Source organism: Psammomys obesus, unplaced genomic scaffold, assembly GCF_907164565.1.
Source record: "Psammomys obesus unplaced genomic scaffold, mPsaObe1.curated_primary_1811, whole genome shotgun sequence".
Classification (NCBI taxonomy): Eukaryota; Metazoa; Chordata; class Mammalia; order Rodentia; family Muridae; genus Psammomys; species Psammomys obesus.
In genome coordinates, this window is record NW_026596046.1 from 5,201,612 (window position 1) to 5,222,679 (window position 21,068).

A 21,068-nucleotide genomic window follows, 5' to 3' on the forward strand; every position below is an offset into this window, starting at 1 on the left:
GAGCTACCATGTGGGTGCTGGGGACTGAAACCAGGTCAACAAGGAGTACTCTTAAGTGCTGAGCCCTTTCTCTGGCTCCTAAGTTTAAGCATATCACCTACTTCTAATGTAGCATGTCTTCAGCATTTAAAGCTTGTTTTGCTTGAAGATGCATATAAAAAGGAACAACAACAAAAACACCACCACGAAAGAAAACTAAACACACAGGGATACTTGAATGAACGACACGTAGGCACTTAGCTGACAGAAACTCACTTAAACTGAAGGAGACCAAACATGCCAGCTGCAGCATCGGACTTCAGAGGTTTAGCACTGCAGACATTCTCCTGTAGAACACTCATGACTGGCCTCAGATTTTCCAAATGTGCTGTGGTCCGTAAAGACCACAACTTGTCTCTAGAGAATGAGAACTCTTCTGGAACACAGCCAACAGAGAAACATCTATGGAGTACACAATGGTCTTCACCACGGAAGCAGAGATACACACAAAACCATCTGATGCAGTTGGCACCCTATGTTGCCCTTTGATTACCTAACACTTACCAGGCGATAGGTAGTGGTGATAGGTAGTGGCTTCAATTTGTATGGTAGGATTCGACATCAGCTGACATACAATCCCTGGATCTGGAAGAGGATGCTTAACATCTCGTTAGTTTTTAACAGTAACACTAACAATGAAGTCAGGCATGGAAACTCATTTCTTTAATTCTGTACTTGGGGGGCTAAGGCAGGAGCATAGGCCACATCAAAATGCATACAGTGTCATTCCGTCTCCTTAAGGAACATAGAGCTGCATTATGTTTTAAAAATTAAGGGAGGAGACACAAAGCCTTTCTTTCATCTTGGACACCCAACAACATGGGGTGTGGAAGTATGTCTTTTATCAAGCAGATGATATGCTCTACTGATAGCTTGTAAGCCACTGTAATGTTCTTTCAGCTGAGAAAACAATACACTCCTTAAATCATATCAGAAAAGGAATGATCCCAAGATTTCCAGGCAACGTAGCTATTTTTCAAATTCAAACTCCCTTGTTAACCATATTTCAATCGCCTCATTCTTGGCCTTGATTTGCACCAAACCCTGGACAAGCATGCAGCAAAGCTGCAGTTCCAGCATCTCACTTGTCCCACATGCGGTACTTCATCTAGCCTTCCTTTCCTTTAGGAAGTCACCCTACACAGTAGGCAGAGCTGTTTCCCAAACCAAGCTTCGTTGATGCTGCACAGCAGCGCAAACTCTAGGCTGTGTCACTATCCCCTGCAGGCTAACAAACCACCTTAAGCCCTGCTGTGCCTGCATCTGCTGATGTGCTTAGTGGCCTGCACCCACTCTAGCGGTTTGAATGAAAAGATTTCCTCCCATAGCTTATCGATACTTAGTCCCCCGGGAACGGTGCTGTTTGGAGAAGCCTGGGAGGTGAAGGGCCTCGCTGGAGGAAGTATGTTACTGAAGGTAGGCTTTGGGAGCTTTCAGGAACTGACCCACTCCCAGTTCTCTCTCTCAGCTTCCAGCTTGTGGGTCAAGGTGTGAGCTCTCAGCTTGTTGCTTGGGCCACCATCCTGCCATTTGCCTTCCATGATGGTCTTTTTTCCCTCTGGAATAGCTAAGCATGTGTGAGCTGCCTTGGTCATGGTGAAAAAGTAGCTAAGTGCCCATCTTCTTAGTCACGATGTAGCAGATAGTGAACCTGCCTCATGAAGCCTTTGTGCTGGATCAACACACTCAAGACCAAGTCCTTTTCCACTTGTATTCACAGGATGTACTTTAAAGTGGGTGGGGCGGTGAGAGAGAGCCTCCACAGACTAAGGGCTTTGCCTGACCATCTAAATTTGATCCCTAGGACACACATAATAGAAGCAGAGAACAGACTCCTGCATGTTATCTTCTGATCTCCACAAAATGAGAAGGTAAATAAGTAAATGTAATAAACAACTAAAAAGTAAATAAATGAAAAGGAAAAGAAATGGCTTCAAATGGAGTTGTTTTGAGATCATTTTCTTACCTCGTCATCAGTGACCTAACATGCTGATGAAAAAATACAGCTTTATTTCATTTGACCAAACACCCAGAGTTGTTAAGAAGGCAGAGCAGAATGAAAACACAAATCCAGTTGCATTTCTTTTTTTTTTTTAAACCATATTTAAGATTTTTTTTAATTCAAATTGACCCAAAGCAAAACTTACATTACAAAGAAAGAACAGAATATATTATGATACAACACACGGGGAGTTACATGAAAGCTAAATTTGTGGGCAAACAGACTTTTCCCAATCCCATCCTGGGCTAACAAGTGATTCAGTAGGGAGGTTAGAAACTCTTTCGTATGGTCCACAATGGTCATTAAGCTACGCTTTTCTGGTGTCTTACAAGGGTGTAAGTCTCACAGGTCATGCTGGACTCCCTCGTGCTCCAAAGTGGCTGGACTCTTGCCACTGCCAGAATGCTGACTTCTGCAGCGGAAGCGTTTTTCCAAGCATGACTGATGATGAATTTAAATGAAACCAAACAAGTCATCTGGACTAATGAGCAGGGGTTTTTCTGTAGTAAATCTTTTAGAAATATGGGAATTAAATAATCTAAAAAAAACACTCTTATTCTGCTGTACATTTATAAACACAAATATTTACAAAGAAACACCCTTGTTTTCAAAAGATGAGGTTTGCAGTTCATTAATGATCATAATCTTTTATGACTGGTTTCTTTGGTGTGTTTGCCAAATGCATTTTATAAAGTTTTAGTAATAGGCTTAAATAATGAATTTCAAAAGAAACACAAAAGAATCAGTGGCAAATTTAGTCAAGATTTTGGAAAGGCAATAGGCTGAGATTCTGAAAATGCGTGCTTTCTTTCCTCATGGCCACAGAATGCTTCTCTGATAATCAAATTCAAGTGCAGACCTACATGTTCATCATGATCATGTTAGCAACTGTACAGCATTTCGGTTACCATTAGATACAGTATATGACTGGGGTTCTATTAATAAACAAAGAACATTTCTTTAAGCTTCCAGATAAATCAAACCTCAAACAATAAATAATGTAATTATACACTTCTTCATTAAATAGAATTTTTGATTCTAGAAAGAGCGCTCATAATTTTTTTTTTTTCTGAAGTCACAGCAGCACATAGCACACACAGAAAAAATTGCCTTAATATGATCTTTTTACTTGGGATTCCCTGATTCAATTTCAGTGGCTTAGTTCAGAACCCTCTGACTGGCTGGAGAGTGAATACCATTTTTAACTTACTAAATAAATAAACACACACATGAGTCCTGTGTAACTGGACACTGACATGGCAGCTCAGAGTGCAGACTCCAGGTTCCCTCACGCCACTCACCACGCTGGGCTTGGGGTTCTAACAGAAGTTACACTCAAGTAATTTCTGGTCACTTTGTGTCCCTCAGGCTGTTAATGAGTCTCCAGCCTTGACCTAGGTCCTGAATAAAGAATGAGAACACAGCTCTTCAGCTGTTTCCACAGGGGAATCTCCAAGGAGATAGCCTTCCAGACAAGGTCGCAGCACCCGAGCCATATCCACTGGGCTCTCAGCTACTCCAGGATCAGCTAGAACTCTGGCTACATGCTCCCTAGTTTGCTGAAGGAGTCTACGGGCCACATCAGTGAATCCCTGAATCATGCTTCTTGCCCAAGCTGCCCGTTGAGGAATCCATGCGCCATCTAGATACAGGCAGAGCCACATGCTCTGATGTCACGGCTACTCCGCAGCCAGGAGGATAAACTCTGGGCTTGAGAAGAACAGCACTGACGGCCTGAACCCCGCAAAACCTGATTCTGCTCACTTACACCTTGAGGTGAAAGAGTTTTGCTCTCTGCGCTCAAACGGACCATTCCAACAAAAGGAGAAACCCTTACCTTGAAAACTTCTGATAGCAAAATTTGGTAACAGTTTGTAAATATTTAAAAATTTTGTCACAGCACTAAGCATGGCATCGGGGCACTTGCAAAGGGTCTCCTCAAACTAACACAATGGCGACCACAGAATGAGCACATGCTCAAGGGCACATCTCTGATGCTGAGTTCTTATAGGACCTTCTCCCTTGCTACTGACACTTCACCTCATCCAGGTCTACCTCGCACATACTTGTCAAACCAACTCAGAAAACAAAACATTTGTCTCGAAGAGCTTTACTGTACCTACCTTCAAAACAGACTGGAAATATGTAATTAGCACATTAGCAATTTGCCAGGTTCACAAAAGGGTGCCCATTAGAGTCTTTACCCTTAAAATACATATGTATATATATTACCAAGAAGGAGAAGAAAAAAGCAAAAAAACAAAAAACACCATGAAACCACCCCAAATCATTTAATCATTGAAATAAAATGGTTTAGAAAGAATGTGGGCTATTTCTAGAGAACACTGTATCACCAGCATACGAAATTTGTTCCTTAAAGTGAAATAAAACACAAAGCTTAAAATGGAAGCTAAGTGACATACTGTTGGTCTGCAGTGGGACTGGCAGTGGTTACTGCTCTGAGGGGCATGAGGAAGCCAGCCGAGGAATGGGAAGAGTGAGACCATCGAGAGACTACACCAAGAGAGAGCTGCACACGAGGCACTGCTTTAAAAATCAGAACACACTGGCTTCAAAAAGTTAATTCCTTTCCCCATTAACTTTGTTTTAAAAGCACAATTCAACAAGAGAGAAAGAGAAAGAGAGAGAGAGAGAAGAGCTAAAACACAATGTCTCAGGGTAGTGTCCTACAGTTGTTAAAAAAAATAATTTAAAAATAAGCGCACACCAAAAGGAAGCAGAGGTACTGGGTTTTCCTTCATTGGAAAGCTACATTAATTAGAAGGGAAAAGAATTTTTAAACAGCTCATCTGTACTCATTAAAAATGAATGAGGTGACAGCATTACCGTAAGTTTCTTCACAGGGAATTTTCCAGCGTCACCCAGGGTCCACTAGGGAAGCCTGAGACTACCAAACTTTAACAAGTGTTCCTTCTACCGGTTTCTAGTACCTTGTTCAACAGTGAAACCAGAGCATCAAAAGGGAAAATTCTCTGCTTCATACCTGCCTGTGTTTGTGCACTTAGGAAAAACAATTTTTCTAAATGCAGTATTGTATAGAAAGGCTTGGACCTCGTAGACTTGGACCAAGAAACCAAATTAAGACCTTCAAGCGTGTGGTGTGTGTGTGTGTGTTCATATATATATATATATATATATATATATATATATATATATATCCCTCCCCTAAAATGAAAACCAAACAAACAAAAAACCTAAAAGTGTATACCTGCTTTCTGACTTGACCGCAAATCAGAAATTGCATAGGATATACTTTGGGCAAGGCCCGAAGCCTTTTAAGTATCTGGAATAACTCTTAATCTTGCTCACAGTCCAGGTATATCAGATATCATCAAATTTGTGTTTTAAGTAGTCTTTCATGACCTTGGCAATTGGCAGTTCATCAAGCAGCTTCAGGTTTTGAAGGCCTATACACTGTCGAATTTTAATTCGGCACAGGTCCTGCAGGGTTCTGGGTTGTCCTAAAATGACAGAAAAAAAAAAAAAGAAAGAAAATGTTACAAACGGTATAAAGCATTGAAGAGGGAAGACCTCTGAGGTCGAGGAAAAGGTTGCTTTCCGAGAAGTGCCTGCCATGGACCTTACAGCAAAGGACTGGAATGTTGGATTGACTGAAGCATTAACTGGTGTCCTCGTGTGGTGGCTCCCCCACCTGGTCTTTTCCAAAGCCCTTTACAAGGTGGAAGTGTTATAGTCTGAGTACATAATGCTCCTGTCAGGCACCTGATTTGAATGCTGCGTGCTTAGATGGATGGTACTGCTTTGGTGTGTGTTGTGGAAGCTCCAGCAGGTGGGACCCAGCTAGAGGATACACGTCAGCTGTAGCGGGGCACTGGGAGTTTACTATTCCTGGATTGCTCCCTGTTTCCTCTTCCCTGTCTACTCTGATGTGATAAGAACAGCTTCCCCTGTCATGACTTTGTTTCCTGTCTTTTCTCTTCTCTACCGACTATGACAGGAACAGCCTCTGCTGCCAAGACTTTCTGCCCAAAGATGTGGGGCCAGTTAACTGTGGATGTAACCCTGCGACACCATGGGCCAAAAGATCTCTCCTGTGCTAGGTAAATTGGGTCACTCCTGACAGACAAGCAACTAACAGGTAGATGCCTCCATCTCTGCTCTACCAATAATGTCTTCAGGAGGAGAGGCTGAAGTATACTGGCAGGCAGCTGTTGGACAAGCAATTGTATCGTAGGGTAAGACTAAGGACAGTCTCTCTGATCCCAAGGCTGGTATTCTTTCTACTATAAATCAAAGAACTGTGTGAGTCTGTCCTGATGAGACTCTTAATACATAGTGCGCTTCTGTCAGCACATGCTTTCTCTGGGCCTCCGTTTCTCCACAAGAGAAGCATGGACTGCATAAGATGCTCTGTATGGCAGACTGTTTCAACTCTGAGACTAGATACTGAAGCCCTGACACTTAGTCCCAGTATCTATGGAGCTTTGCAAGTGATGTCTTCTTGTCTAATCACTGTCATTTGGGCTGCGCAGAACCCTGGATAAGGGATGAGGGCTGGGTGGTCCAGCAGCAAGGGAGTCTGAAAGACATCTTATGCCAGTCTGAATTGCTAGCTCACTTTATAATCCATACCTATCACTGGCTAGGAGCCACTGTTGTCAGTGACTTCAACACAGAAGCAATAAAACCCTCATTCTTTTTCTCTCCACAACTTTGTTTTATACTTTAACAGTACTGGTCATTGCCAATACAAGGAAAACTTCTTGAACAATGCTTCAGTACATGTCTGGAGTCACACAGGACATGACAGTCTGAAAAGGCTATCCCATAATGAACGCCTGCTGCTTCATGTACAGCAGAAGCTTCTACTATGTATGGAGTCCTTTAATTCTTTCACAAGTGAGGTATATGTGGCATCACTTCATTTTACTGGGAGCCTCAGAGAGATTAAGTAACATGCTTCAAAAGTCGAGGAGATAGCGTATTCCAGTGGCTATCAAACATTTAGTCTCAAATCCCATTATGTTCTTAAAAATTATGAAAGAACTTTGATGTGGGATGTATCTATGGTGATAACCACATGAGACATTACAACAGAATTTTTATAAATACCTGTAATTCATCTAAAAGTAATTAAAGCAAACCAGTTACTTACTAAAATGACCAACAGATGATGGAAACTATGTTTTCCAAAATGTAACAAAATGGTGAAAGGGGAATAGCATCCCCCATCCCCCACTGTCTGCCATGCTTTAGACTGCAGGGCTTTACAGTGGAGAGCTGAGCTTTCTTGTGCACATTTGCATTCAGTCTGCTGAAATAAAAACCACACCATGTAGTCTCAGGAGAGAAGGAAAATGAAGAGGGCAGATAACACCATACTGTAGCCATGAGGTCACTCCAACCTCACAGCCTCCCTGGGAGGGTCCCAGGCTGTCCTTGGATAAGCACTGCTGTTCTGAGTACTTTATCTCTTGCTTGTGTTGTTTTCATAGCAATAATGCAAAATTAAGTAATTTCCCTAAGTGAAGAGAGCCTCATCAGACTTCAATCTCCTGGCCTAGCAATGGCACTCAGCGGTAGAGCACTTCCCTTTACCCAGCGAAAGGCCTCCAGGTTTCATTCCCAGCACTCCAGAATAGGAAAGAAAAAGACCCGAGACTTGGCCTGGATGGACACACTGCTTTCCAAGGGCACCTCACACGTGCTCTCCTAGGAGTCAGAGCACCTGAGGTTACTTCGCCTGTGCTTTTTAAGCAACATGCCACATACGGCATCCTTTAATATTGCAGAAGAATGTGGTCTTTTAAAGTTTTTTTAACCACATGTAACTTCTGACTACAAAACTGCCTTCAATGATAAGGGCATATTGTAGTGGTTAAAATCAACAATCCTAGAGGTGGAATACACAGGCTTGGCTCCTGGCCCTGCCACTCACCACCCACACGGTCTACGCCAAGGTGTTTAGCCTGCTACCTTAACTTTCCTCATAACAGCATCTGCCTCAGAGGGTTTATAAGAATTAAAAACATTCATTGTGGCAAAGTGTTGAGAACAGTGTAGGGCAAACCGAAAATACCTGGAAAGTAAATTTAAAAATATTAGTTGCTAAACGCTTGCAGGGGTAATATTTCTTCGCATTTTCAGGGAATTAGAAGGCCATCCTCGGAAGGTGGTCTTCCTCTTCCTAGTGTGGAGATGGTCAGAAAACAAGATGACTGAAAAGGAACAAGCAAGAGCCACCACCAGGGGACAGCTGGGCAACCTGCTGGAAGTCACTGTGTGACTTCAAGGGCTGAATATGAAGACCTTTATGGTGGCCAAGGATGTGCATCTGAGAGAGGGTATCACTATTCCTCCTTGCTCACACCAAGAACCTAACTCGGCTGGCTTGCTGGTGTGTGGCGTCAATGGCAGGCTAACAGCTGTCCGTTAAGGACAGCTCAGGGTTACTGCTGCTCCAAAGGCATCTTGGGAGTCATTGTTCAGAAACAACATCTTGGGACTAGGAGATTATGACTATAAGATGGATATTTATTTCTTGCCCACAAACTATATAAAAGCATTTCCTAAGTACCCAATACATACTTAGCAATGCAGGCTTCAAAGAATAGAGGAGCAAAGAAGAGAAGCAGCAGCAGCAGAGGGAAAAAAGGAAGAAAACGAATAAGAAAAAAGGGGAAAAAATCAACAGAAATGCACACACCACCCACTCAGGAATGAGTAAGTGCTGCTCCGCTGTGGACTGTAACAGGGAGGCTCGAGGGAAAGCTCCCCACAGACTGCACTTTATGGAATTATAAACCCTGAAGGGTGCCACAAAAACTACAAGGTGTTCAACTAACAAACTACAATGGGATTACTCAACAGTTCAAAGGGTTAACCTTTCCAAGCTGTGGAGAAGCCTATCATTACTAATAACCGGGTTGGCACCAAATAGGAAATCTGCTTCTGAAGGGCCCAGTTTAGCATAAATAAAAAGCCTGGGGAAGGGTGTAACTTAGAAAATTAACTGTCCCAAGGTGACCCCCTCATGGCTTTTGTGAGGAAGGCCTAATTTATTTCTTGGGATAAAGGTATTTGGACTTGGGGGCTAGAAAGATGGCCCATCTGTTAAAAGTGTGTGAACTGGTCTTCCAGAGGACCTGCGTTCAATTCCTAGCACCCATGTTGGCTATAAACAACCATCTGGCACTGTCCAGTTCCAGAGGATCCGATGCCTCCAGACTGTGTGGACAGCTGTACTCACATACACAGACACCCATATGTAATTACAAATGAATCTTTAAAGCATACTCATAAAGGTAGACAAAGAGCAAACATTTCAAACAGCCAGGGGCAACCACAGAGGATGAAGTCCTGAGCTCCTTTGTTGTGGTGGGCACAGTGACAGGGAGGGGAGTGGCCAAGAAATAAAGAGGGCGCTCCCCTCCTCGGGACTGCACCAGAGTCTCTCAGTCCCTAAAGAGCCTCTCCATCTCTGTTTGAAAAGTCTACCACAAGGGTCCCATTATGTAGCCCCACCTGGCCTGGAATTTACCATATATACCAGGCTGGTCTAGAATTCACAAAGATCCACTTGCCTTTGCCTTCTGAGTGCTAAGATTAAAGGCATGTACCACCATGTCTGGGCAATCATACATTATTCTTTTGCTCTTGCTTCTAAAGTCCTCTTACTGAGGCTAAGTATAAAGTGGGATGAACAATTCTTGCTTTATAGGTCCAATGGCAGGGTCTAGCTCCCTTAAAGTAAAAATCACAGGATTCACTTACAGTTCAAATACACACAGAATCAGCTTTTTGACAGAAGTCAAAAAGGTTACATTTTTCCTCAGGCAGCTGAGCGTTGGTGGTCTGAATGATATGTCCTCCATAATCCTGGGCATGTGAATGCTTGGTCTCCAGCTAGTGGTACTCTCTGGGATGGCTTTGGATGGGTGGCCTTGCTGGAGGAAGCATGTCATTGGAGGTGAGCTCTGAGAGCTTGAAGATTCTTGCCATTACTAGCTCACTCTCTGACTGGTGCATGTGCTACTGCTCCCTGCCCCTGCTGCCGTGCCTTTGTCCTGCCATCACAGATGCTAACCCTCTGGAACCATAAGCCCAAATAAACTGTCTTCTGTAAGTTGCCTTGGTCATGGTGTTTTATCACAGTGATAGAAAAATAACAAAGACAAGCAAAAATGATACGTAATTTACTTACAAATGTCAAGACATCTGTAGGTGCCATCATTAACAGTAGGGATTATAAAAAACTCTACAAAAAGGTACGGAATAAGATACTTTCTAGTTATTTAGAATAATGTGATTTATTAAAAAAAATGTTCTCTGTGTCAAAGAACCTAAAATGTGGTGATAGCTGAATAACAACAGTGTACTGTTCATTTCTGGAAAGGATTTTTAAGAGCAGAAGCCCCTGTAAGACTAATGTAAGATGGTCTGGCAAAAATCTCCAATTCAATAAGAGAAAAAAAAAACCAAACCCTTAGTGTCACATAAATTCCAGCACAGACGGAGCATACTGTACAATAGGCCACCGACAAAATAACAACGGAGGCATTGGGATGAACTCAGTAGGCCAGGGAAGTGGACATCCAGGCCGTCTGTAGGGGGATCTGCTCACATTCCTACTCTGTGCTGGATTTAGCTCAGAAAGCCAGAGCCTGTTTGACTTCCTGAAATTTTAAAAGCAGAGAACCCATGCCTTTTATTAGCCTGTATTTTCTAAAGGTGTGTACTGTGTGTGTGGGTGTGTGTGTATGTGTGTGTGTGTGTGTATGTGTGTGTGTGTTGGTGGTGCCAGGGACTGAATCCCATGTTTCACACACATTAAGCATGTACAGAACCACGACCCCACAAGCCTCAACTTTTTTTACTTCTTCCTTTTTACTTTTAGTCTCAAATCTTATTTCTGTAAACTTTTGTGTTGTTTTTTTTTAAATAACGGAGTACTTGACTATTACTGAAATCTAAACAAAAACATATTTCTGGTTACTTCGATATTTATAAAACAGTATTTTTAAACATCTGTGATTAATGTTCCAGCAAACAACTATCTTAAGTACTTGACAGATTAAGTCTCCCGTGAAACAGTTTACACAACTCATTTCCCAACCACTTCAATTTTTCCTTTTAGCATTATGAGCTATTTAATTCCCTAAAATATACAAATCAAAACCTACCCCAGGCCCACCTTTACTATAGCACTGAAAGCATACTGATGGGTGATTCTAGTCTTTGTGTGACATTTCGGGAACACGGGTCACTGCCTCAGCTTAGGTATCTCAGAATCTTAAACATAAACTCAGTCAACCAGAGGACAGTCTAGAGCAGAGCCATAGGTGTGTGAGAAGATGCTAGAGGCACCCACACTAGCAAGGTGGATGGGGACCATGCATTTTTAACACGTTCTGTGTCTTAAAACTGCTCCAGTGAAACAAGGTACCAAACCTAACTGACAAAAACTACTTATCCGGAGTTAGCAAAGCCACAGCTTTATAAATACTGTCCAGGAACGAGGGGTCTCTCCAGAGCCTAAGCCATACACATGTGAACATGAGGCAAGCTGTCAGCTTACCCACAGATTTTAACTTTAATCAAAAGTACATTAAGGATTCTTGAAATTCAAAAACCACCTTATGCTAAAATCCTGAATGCAGGGCGAGGAATGGAGTCTGCTGGAAGAATGAATACACAGCATGCCCATGGCCTGGCTTGATCCTTAGCACTGAAAATGTGGAAACCACACACTGTTAGTTTTCCATTCTGAGCTGAAGGATGCCTTTGCACCTTTAAAATGGTAGACTCTCAAAGAATTCTACCTTATGCAGATTGTATTGTCTATATTTACCATTATTTGGAAAAACGAAGAAGTCAGAAACATTTTTGACTTGTTTAAAAATAACAGTGATCAGTTCATCAGCTGAAATAATTTCATGAAAACAAATGAACAAAACCCAGAGTCACTTTCCAGAACGAGACAGCTGTGAGGACAGTGCTGTTTCTCCTTTCCTGCAAAGGTCTCTTGATGTCTGCCTTCCATCTGCTCTGAACTTCAGTCACTGTGCTAGCCTGACCACAGGACCAGAAGAACTCTAGCTTTGTTCAGATATGTTGCTAGGAAAGCAAGCAACACTTACAGCAGCCCTTTCCAGGCAGTCTTGGATCCTCAATGAAATCCTCTTAAAATGAGACAAGGGGCTTTTTTCTTTTTCAATTTGATGTGTGTGTTGCATATATATGAAAGTGAATGTGTGTGGTAAATACTGTCTTCCTCAACTGCTCTTTCACCTTACTTCTTGAGGCAGGCTCTCTCACTAAACCTGGAGCTCACCAACTGCCTGGGATCCTCCTGCCTTCACTCCCCTAGTGCTGGGGTTACAAAAGCATGCTACCATACTCAGCCTTTTATTTGTGTGCTGGTTATCCAAATTGATGTTTCCATGCTTGGCAAACACTACCAGCTGAACTGTCTCCCCAGTCCCAACGGTGATACAGAATCTAAAATTACATTGATGACCTTTTTGTACTTTTATATTATAGTCCATTGGTATATTTTAAACTCTTAGTGGACTTTTTACCCATACAGACAGTAACATAAGTTAGTCAAGAGGAATATATGGAACACTAAGTTATGCATGTCTTCAATGGCACACTAGCTTACACATGTCTTCAAATTGTTAGTGGATTTCATTTTATGATACCAAAAAATTTACTTTTCTTAATACTTCTACTGATCTCAGAAAATCAGTACATAGGAGGACTCTCACAATTGTAAATACAAGTTTTCAAAACCCCTCTTTTCAAAGCTCAAAGTCTGACTGGTCATCAATACTGTGGTCATTTTCCTTAAAGTGACAAGTGAACTTTGTTCGTTTCCGAGAAAATGCCTGCTAAGTGCCCACGATTAAATGGTATAGTTTGGCTGTCAGTCAGTCTTTCAAGGAAAAATGGTTCTCTATGAAAAAAAGCTGCTGGGGTAGCTCAGACAAACCTGTCAATTTCCCTCCACCCAGTCATTCTCATCTACAGAACACTTAAAAGGTAAGTGCACAAAGGGACAAGATTTAATTCAATTATATTTACTGCTTTGTCAAAGACATTTGTAAATGGGTTGGAATAGTCATGACTGTGGTTGCCTGGCAGTCAAGAAAACAGTTATTATCAGCACCATACCAGCCAGGCTGTCTGTCATGCTAACCTGGAAGCAGTTTAGAGTTTATACACCATTGGCACAAAGGTCATCACAGTGAAAAGGGCAAACACTATGGCTATGCAACTAGTGGACCTTATGCCCACCTAACACAACCTACGGACTCTTGGAAACCCATTCTTTGAGAAAATACAACAAAGAAACAAAAACCAGTTCTACATGGTTCTCATTTTCTGAGTGTGTGCATATGTGTGTCCCTCTCCACCTCCCCTTTTCCCCCTCATTGCCTTCCCTCTCCTTTCTCCCATCCATCTATCCTTCCCAAGTGACTGAAAACCATTGCCTTTATAAGTAGCTGTTGGCAACAATTTGGTCCAGCTCCCCTATTTTTATGAGGAGGGCACTGAGCTCTTAGTGTGAGTCTGGGGCTGAAGAGCTTGTTCAAGGTTATTAGGCAAGTAATTTGTGACACCCCATTCTGGGGGTTTGACAGCATCTCTGATATAAGCACAGCTGAGAGCCTGTGATGATCCCAGTGAACAAACTCTCCTCAGCTCAAAGAATCAAAGCAAGGATGCTTTCACACTCCAAATAAAAACTGGTAAACCAGATGGATGTCCCATTTCAACTCTCTCATGTGTAGAGGTTAGAAGTCATCACTCCTGAGTCCTTAAGGAAGAAAACCTTGCTCAACTTTAAATGCTAAGGCTGATCTTGAAGCAATCAAAAAGGCTGACATTAAGGCTGACGTTGCAGGCAGAGCACCTACATCAAAAGCTCTGGAGATTGTGATAAGCCCAGAGGACCTAAGCTAAGGCATGCTTACCTAAGCAGAAGCCACCTGACCCATAAAACAGAAACACTGGAGACTGTGGATGGACAGGAAATCAAGAGCCAGTTTTAGGAAGCCCTGCCAGGTCCTCAAAGTGAAGACCAATAAGGCCCCTGATGGCTATGGTAGGGGAGGGCAGATGTAACCAGCACCCCAAACCTCACCATAACTGAGGCTGCTCTCCAAAGGAAAAGACTCACCCAGGGGATGGACAAGTCTCTGGCTTGGCCTCCTTAGCCTTCCCATCTCGCCTTACCCGACTGCAGGAGGAAACCTACCTATGGCAAAACATGGATAATGATTCCAGCCTGGGGACACAGGCCCACTTAAATGACTGCAAATTAATTAGAAGATCATGGGGTGGTGGCCTCTCGCAGCACCCTTAAAACTACACCAGCAGGGCAGCAATGTAGTAGCAGTGGGTTAAAGCACATAGACCTGAGCAGGAGTCAAGGGCATGAGGGTAAGAGTGGGGGAAGGGGAGAAGGAGGACACTGGAGAGCTTTGCACATTCAGCTATCTGCAGTTACACAGCTTCAAGCCTATCCAGATGACTAGGAAGCCTGACATGAAGACTATTAGAAGTGGAGTATGGTGGCTCAAACCTATAACCCCAGCACTAGGGAAACATAGGCAGAGGGATCTGTTCCAGGTTTGCAGATTGCCTGGTCTATACAGCAAGCCACAAGCCAGGCAGAGCAACATAGCCAACACCCTCTTGAAAGGAAAGTGGGTATATTCACTTGAGTTCTTGCTGCTGCTTTTCATATCATGCCTAGTTTCATCTTTAAAAAAACTTACATACCACGCTAGGCAGGATAAAAAGAAAAACAGCCAAAGAGATAAAGCCAGCGTCAGAACCAGACCGAGATGTGACGTAGATGCTGCAATCGTGGTGAGCCAGAGAACCTAGAGTAAGGATGATTATTCATTTGAACCCAATACAAACATTAGAGCGACGAAAGTCCTGACTAGCACCCCACTGAAGCAGCAGAGGAAAAGTTGCTACACACTGTGTAGATACGGAGGGCACTGGCAAAATGAGGACCCGGACACCAGGTGACCTGAGACAAGCCCTGACTCTACTCTGTCTTCCGTCTTCCGGACATGCCCTTCTCCTTCCTAAGGGGAAACAATCACACGGAAAGGACCCTTCAGGGCAGCAGCTTTTCTGTATGCAACCTCACCAACCAAGTAAGTGGCAGCATCCTTTCTAGTGCTACGCTCTAGCGGGTTGTGCTTCCATACCGTCAGCACAAGCAACTGCAGGTCACCAGCTCCTTATTTTGCTCTCTAGAGACAAGGTTTTGTGACTGAAGTCAATTCCTACATAGCGGGGCCTGGCTTGGAACCCCAAGTCCTCTTGTCTTGGGTTCCCGAGTGCTAGGATTATAGGTGTGCACTGCCATACTCAACCACAGCTCGCTCCAGTCCTTTTCAGCCCACTTCCTTGCACAAGTGGCTGGTGCAGCGCAGTCTATAATCCGAGCTTAAGCATTTCTAGATGGGCCATCGCCGGGAACTACAAATTCACTGTGAATAAGATTCCAGGCATTTTATTCATAAAAATTCATTAAAATGTCATCTTTTTAGTATCAAAGTCCTTCTTAGTCACTCCTTGAAGGTTAAGCCCTCTCATGAAAGTTCTCTGCCTTTCTGGGAAGAGTTTACATTCTGGGAGCTGGCTCAGCAGCACTGCTCTTGCAGAAGACCTGGGTTCAGTTCCCAGAATCCACAGGACAGCTAACAATACCTGTAACTCTAGCTCTAGAGGACATGATGCCTTCTGGCCTGCTTGGATACTACACATACATGATGCACATTCATATAGGTAGCCAAAATATCTGAACACACTGAGTATAGCTAAATGTTTTAAAAAATCTTCCAAACTCTGTCTGTCGTTACCAGTTCACTAAAGAACCTTACACTGCGGTGAAGGAAGATGGTGAGAACAAAACCTCAGCTAAATTATAACCAGTTCCTCTGGGGGGGGGAGAGGGGGATTCCATTATTAGTTAACCATCCCTTCAGGTTATGCTTTCCTTAGATATTGTCACAAAGTTAGACAACTGTACTCTTTCAACAACATTCTTCTGCTTTCCCTGTTTGTTGTAGAACTAAGTTCCTCTTTTGGTTTAGGCAAGCACTTTTATAATTTGCTTTCCCTCTCAGAACTCTAACACAACTCCAAAGGCCCAAACACTCAAGACCCTCCCAGCTCCACAATGATGCCCATGTGGGACATGTAAGTCCCACCCTAAGTTGTTCCAGCCTGGCCACAGGGGAAGGGGCAGTTCATCTCCTTAGGTTCTGCAGCTGGCTGTCCACACTACCCAGCAACTGGTCATGTAACACACCTCCATGTCCTCCAGACTCTACTGTCCTTTTTTGTTTACTTGCTCCACCCCCTTGGCTTCCAAATTAAAAACTCAAAACTAAAATTGGCCTATCATAAATGCCACATAATCAGAGGCTGGTCTTCCTTCCGTAATCAAGATGGCGTGGGGAGGGTCAGCGAGGCACCGGACAGTACAGCAGGGAGTTAATCAATGGTGCTTACAGATTGGCTTCCTGGATCACACACTAACTTCTTATCCATGCTCTTAGGCAGTCTCAGGAAAGCAGGGCCAGAGAAGGAAACAACGTCCATGAAAACTAACACTCCTCTCGGAGAGCAACACAGTGACAGCCGCTGCCTCAGATGAGCCAGACACTTAAGGTGTAAATAAAGTGTCTCTTGAAAACTGGGCAGACACTGATGGAAGCTGTGTGGCCTGGGGACCCAGTACCTAATTTCCTACTGTTTGCTCACAACATCAAGTATCCTTACCCTCTCTTACTGGGGCAGCTGAACAGCCAGAGTGGCATTCCTTTCCTGTGGGACTTAGTGAGGAAGTGCGAAACTGCTCCCACAGCTAAGGAACCTAAACCCCCTTCTAATTCTTCCATCTGAAGCCCACAGTCTAAGAGAGGCACAGAGGGAACTGCCTTGTGCTAACATCCAACTCTGTTCATTCTGAAAAAAATGCCTGTCATTTCCTCTAAACCTGACCTTTAGTAATACAACGGGCTTTTGGATGAATGAGAATTACTTACCGGGCAGGACTTATAAGAATGATTAACTTCTAGTCATCTCATATTACAGAAATATCTCAAGCCATTCAGAAGGTGAGAATTAAGAGGAAAAGATGCAATAATAATAGTAATTATATTACATACTTGTGACTTCTTGTAAGAAATCCAAACACGGCCGACTACTTCCTGAAATACTTATTGAAACGGCCAGTGGGGTCTGACCTTCATAGTTCCTTGTGTTCGTATCAGCTCCATAGTTATACAACATCCGTGCACAGAGCACGTCATCACGAAGGGCAGACAAGTGTAAAGGAGTCTGTCCGTCTTCTAGGCGCCCCAAGTTTGTGTCTGCCCCTCTCTGAAGGAACATGCGGCAGTAAGAGTGATTGCTTTTGATCACAGCATAGCGCAACAGGAATCCATTCTGAATGTCGATGTTGGCATTGTGGTCCAGGAGGATTTTCACACAGCTTGACCTCTCTCGGATGATGGCGAGCTGAAGTGGTGTTGTACCTTTATCACTGAGCGGGTCGACCTCAGCCTTGAACTCCAGGAGGAGCCGGACAAATGAGTCCCTACCATAGTGGGCGGCTACGTGGAGGGGAGTCCAGCCGTCATTACTTTTTGCATTAATGATGTCGCTCCTGTACTCAGACTCTAACATCAGGCGTGCAATCCGTGCCCGGCCGTGCATGGCTGCGTAATGCAGAGCAGTGAAGCCTCCGATTAAGTCTTTCACCGTGGGATCAGCTAGGGTTAAACCAAAACAAAAACATCAGTGGCTGCTGAGACAACGCTACTCTAGCAGAGTGGCGAAGGGCTCAGCCAGTTAGCACTTAACTGTGAAGGGTTAAACTCAATGAACAACACTGAGGACCTTCCCCAGGCCTAACAGAAGTGTGTCTCAGTAGAAAGCACATTTTAGTAGGACGTTATCATGTGAAAGTCCATGGAGGAAAAGAGAGAAGACCAACAATGTTTAGAGATAGACCCTGCCAACCGACTCACAGCAGCACCTCATCCCTCCTGTGGATTGAGCTGGGCCTGCTCGGCTCTTACCATAGCTCTCGTTCACATTTCTCCTTTGGTTTCAGCTATTTGCTTTATTTTTTTCTTGTGCTTTTTCTTGACCTAAAGAGAAGCATGTGTGGTGACACTGTTGCCCTGAATTACAGTGTTTACAGTAGGCCAGAGTTTTAGAATTTAATAGGGTGTGTGTGTGAGGGGGTCAAAGGCAAAGAGGCAAGGCACTGTCTCTGCACTCCATGAAAGGCGCAGGTGAGACACATGCTGAGTGACATTGCCGTGATGAAGCATGTTTGCATGAATAAGACAGGACTCCAACTGAGTTCGTTTATAGATGGTCCTCAGTTTCTAAGAACTAGCAAGCAAGCGCTGCAAATAAAAAAAATAAAAAAAAAAAGGAAAAGAAAAGGAAGAAACCTCAAAACTACATAATCATTTTCTTAAACAGTTTTAAAAACGTTCTCCTAAACTAACAGGTCCCTGGGGAGAAAAATCCACAAGAATGAGCTGCTGAGGGCGTCTTCAAGCTACAGACTCGCCACCACTTTGGCCTTCCATGGTGCTGAGGGTCAGCACTTTGTAGCTCTCAGCCCACTGGCATCCCCGAGCAGCAGCCCAACAGTGTGGACGCTGCTTCCTGGAGAAGTGAGGAGGCCAACGAGGAAGAAGACCCCGGCAGAGCTAACGACTAGCCTTAAAATGCTTCTTATGCAACTCAGGTTTTGGGTTGTTTACAAAAGAAAAAAAAATCATGAATGCTTTTTTCACAGGCACAAAATGCCCCCAAAGCTATGTGATTAAATACTTATGTACTATTTAATAAGATCTGTAGTTCCAGACTACAACAGCTGGGTTGTCTTACAAGAGCCTGTGAGGCAGAAAATGATATGCTGAAGTATTAATAATACTGCAGTGGGTGAAAACTGCAGTTAGAGTTGTTAGCAAATAAAACCTATGCAAAGTAAACTATTATTTTAGCTCCTCATAACAAGTGATGTAAACTGACAGCTAACAACCACAGTATCACTTTGATCTGCCAACAACAACAACAAAAAATATATATGAAAGTATCAGCAACGGCCGTAACTAAAATATTCAGTACCTAGGACTATGCAACAGGAAAGCTAGAACACTGCTGCGAAGCACTCTGCTGCCACCTACTGTAAGAGTCTGAACATGCACTAGTCATCCTTCACTTTGACAGACTGAGCTCTAAGACCACACTGACTGACTGAGTCTTACTGATGCTTGCTGTTACCTAAAATAGATGAAGTGAGGGCTAGAGAGATGGCTCAGAGGTCAGGAGCTCTTGTTGCTCTTTCAGAGAACCTGGGTTCAGTTCCCAGCACCCAAAGCAGGCAGCTCATAACCACCTGCTTCTCCAGCTTCAGGGGCTCAAACACCCTCTTCAGCCCTCTGCAGGCACTGCATGCATACACATAAACCCATTCTCTCTCCTGGCTCCACTCCCAACCTCTTTCCTCCTCCCTTCCCCCCCCCCCCCTGCAATTAAAAATAAAAAATTAAAAATAGGGATGGAGAGATGATTCAGAGGATAAGAGCACTGACTGCTTGCTCTTCCAGAAGTCCCGAGTTCAATTTCCAGCAACCACATGTTGGCTCACAAGCATCTACACTAGAATCTGATGCTCTTTTCTTGCATGCAGGCACACATGCAGATAGAGCACTCATACATTAAACAAATAAATAAAATCTTAAAAAAGTAAAAATTAAAAAAAAATCAAATAAGTAGAATGGATGAAATGAAAAGTAAGAGAAAAAATGACTAACCTATTCAAATGGAAAAATAAACCTTTCTAAAAACTGTCTCTAAGCTATACCTCACCATGTGTTTTCAGATAATCTCTCACCTGTCAGTGAATCCTGGGAACACCTTCCTCCACTCCTCCCACCTGTAGTCCCCCAGGGAGACCCGGGGGTGGGGGGGCAGCATCCTTACCTACACCCGACAGTCATTCTCTTTGACAAGGTGAGCTCAAATGCTATTCTCAAGTTGCTCTTGCACGTTTGGCTTTTACTGTAGGTCTAAGTGAGGCTCCACTTACATTCTAGTGCAACACTGAACTCAGAGAACACAGATTCACCCCAGAGCACAGACCTGACTCAACTGAGCACAGATCTTTCAAATGAACTAACCGACTGTGAGCAAAGCCCAGGCCAACAACTAGAGGGGAGTGATGCATAAAAACTGCAGCTACCGTCTCCAGGAAAAGGTGACAGGATGAAACGGAGTAGCAGAGCCCACAAGGGGGCAAATGAGACATATTTCAGGATCAGGGTAGTTCAGTGCAGTATGGTTAGAGCTCACTTGCAATGCCAATAAGATCTACAGGACCATATCAAGTTTGGTGAGAAATGTGTAACACATACGCAGAATCCACTGGACTGACTTTCCTTTGCTTCTCTCATCGGTATCTGCAAATTCTCTTCATCAGCGAGACGTCCCAGCACTCTCTAGAGTAATATTCCATCAAGCTTCTTCCACCTCCCTGCCCGAGACTCTGCTCATACATGAGACCCACTTTAAGCAAAGGTAGCATCATCTAATCTCAACATATGAAAACGCAATACACTTTTAACAAAGAACCATTATTATGCTTCATGTGGGCTGTTTCCTAAAAGCTTCAGCTGGTAGAGGTGAAATCTGTTCATCAAGTGCCCAGACTGGTAAGTTGCAAGAATCCATATAAATAGTCACCTTAACGAAAAGCATCCAATTTCCTTTACAACCAATTCCTGACATAGATTCTGCGACCCAGGCAAACAAACCACTGATCAAAGCCAAAGTTTTGCTCTTCCTAGGGCTTCATGACAGAGGAGTCACCTGCAGATGTGTGACTTCTCTTTGCATGTGCTTCTGACTTATTTGTAGCGTGAGGCTCTCTGGACAATGCTATCACGTTCATGTCTACTTTCATTTCTCTTTGTAACAGGAGAGA

General features: G+C 43.4%; 1 protein-coding gene across 1 annotated transcript in view; it reads right to left on the reverse strand.

Annotated features, from left to right (window-relative positions):
* Positions 1–2,108: 2,108 nt before the first annotated feature.
* The window catches only part of Asb7 (ankyrin repeat and SOCS box containing 7), a 46,216-nt gene continuing 27,256 nt past the window's right edge, over positions 2,109–21,068 (reverse strand). The window contains exons 5-6 of the mRNA XM_055623550.1: positions 17,227–17,832; positions 2,109–5,523 (exon numbers count right to left, since the gene is read on the reverse strand). Of these exons, the coding sequence (XP_055479525.1) occupies positions 5,384–5,523; positions 17,227–17,832 (746 nt within the window). The 3' untranslated portion in view covers positions 2,109–5,383. The remainder of the gene's footprint in view (positions 5,524–17,226; positions 17,833–21,068) is intronic.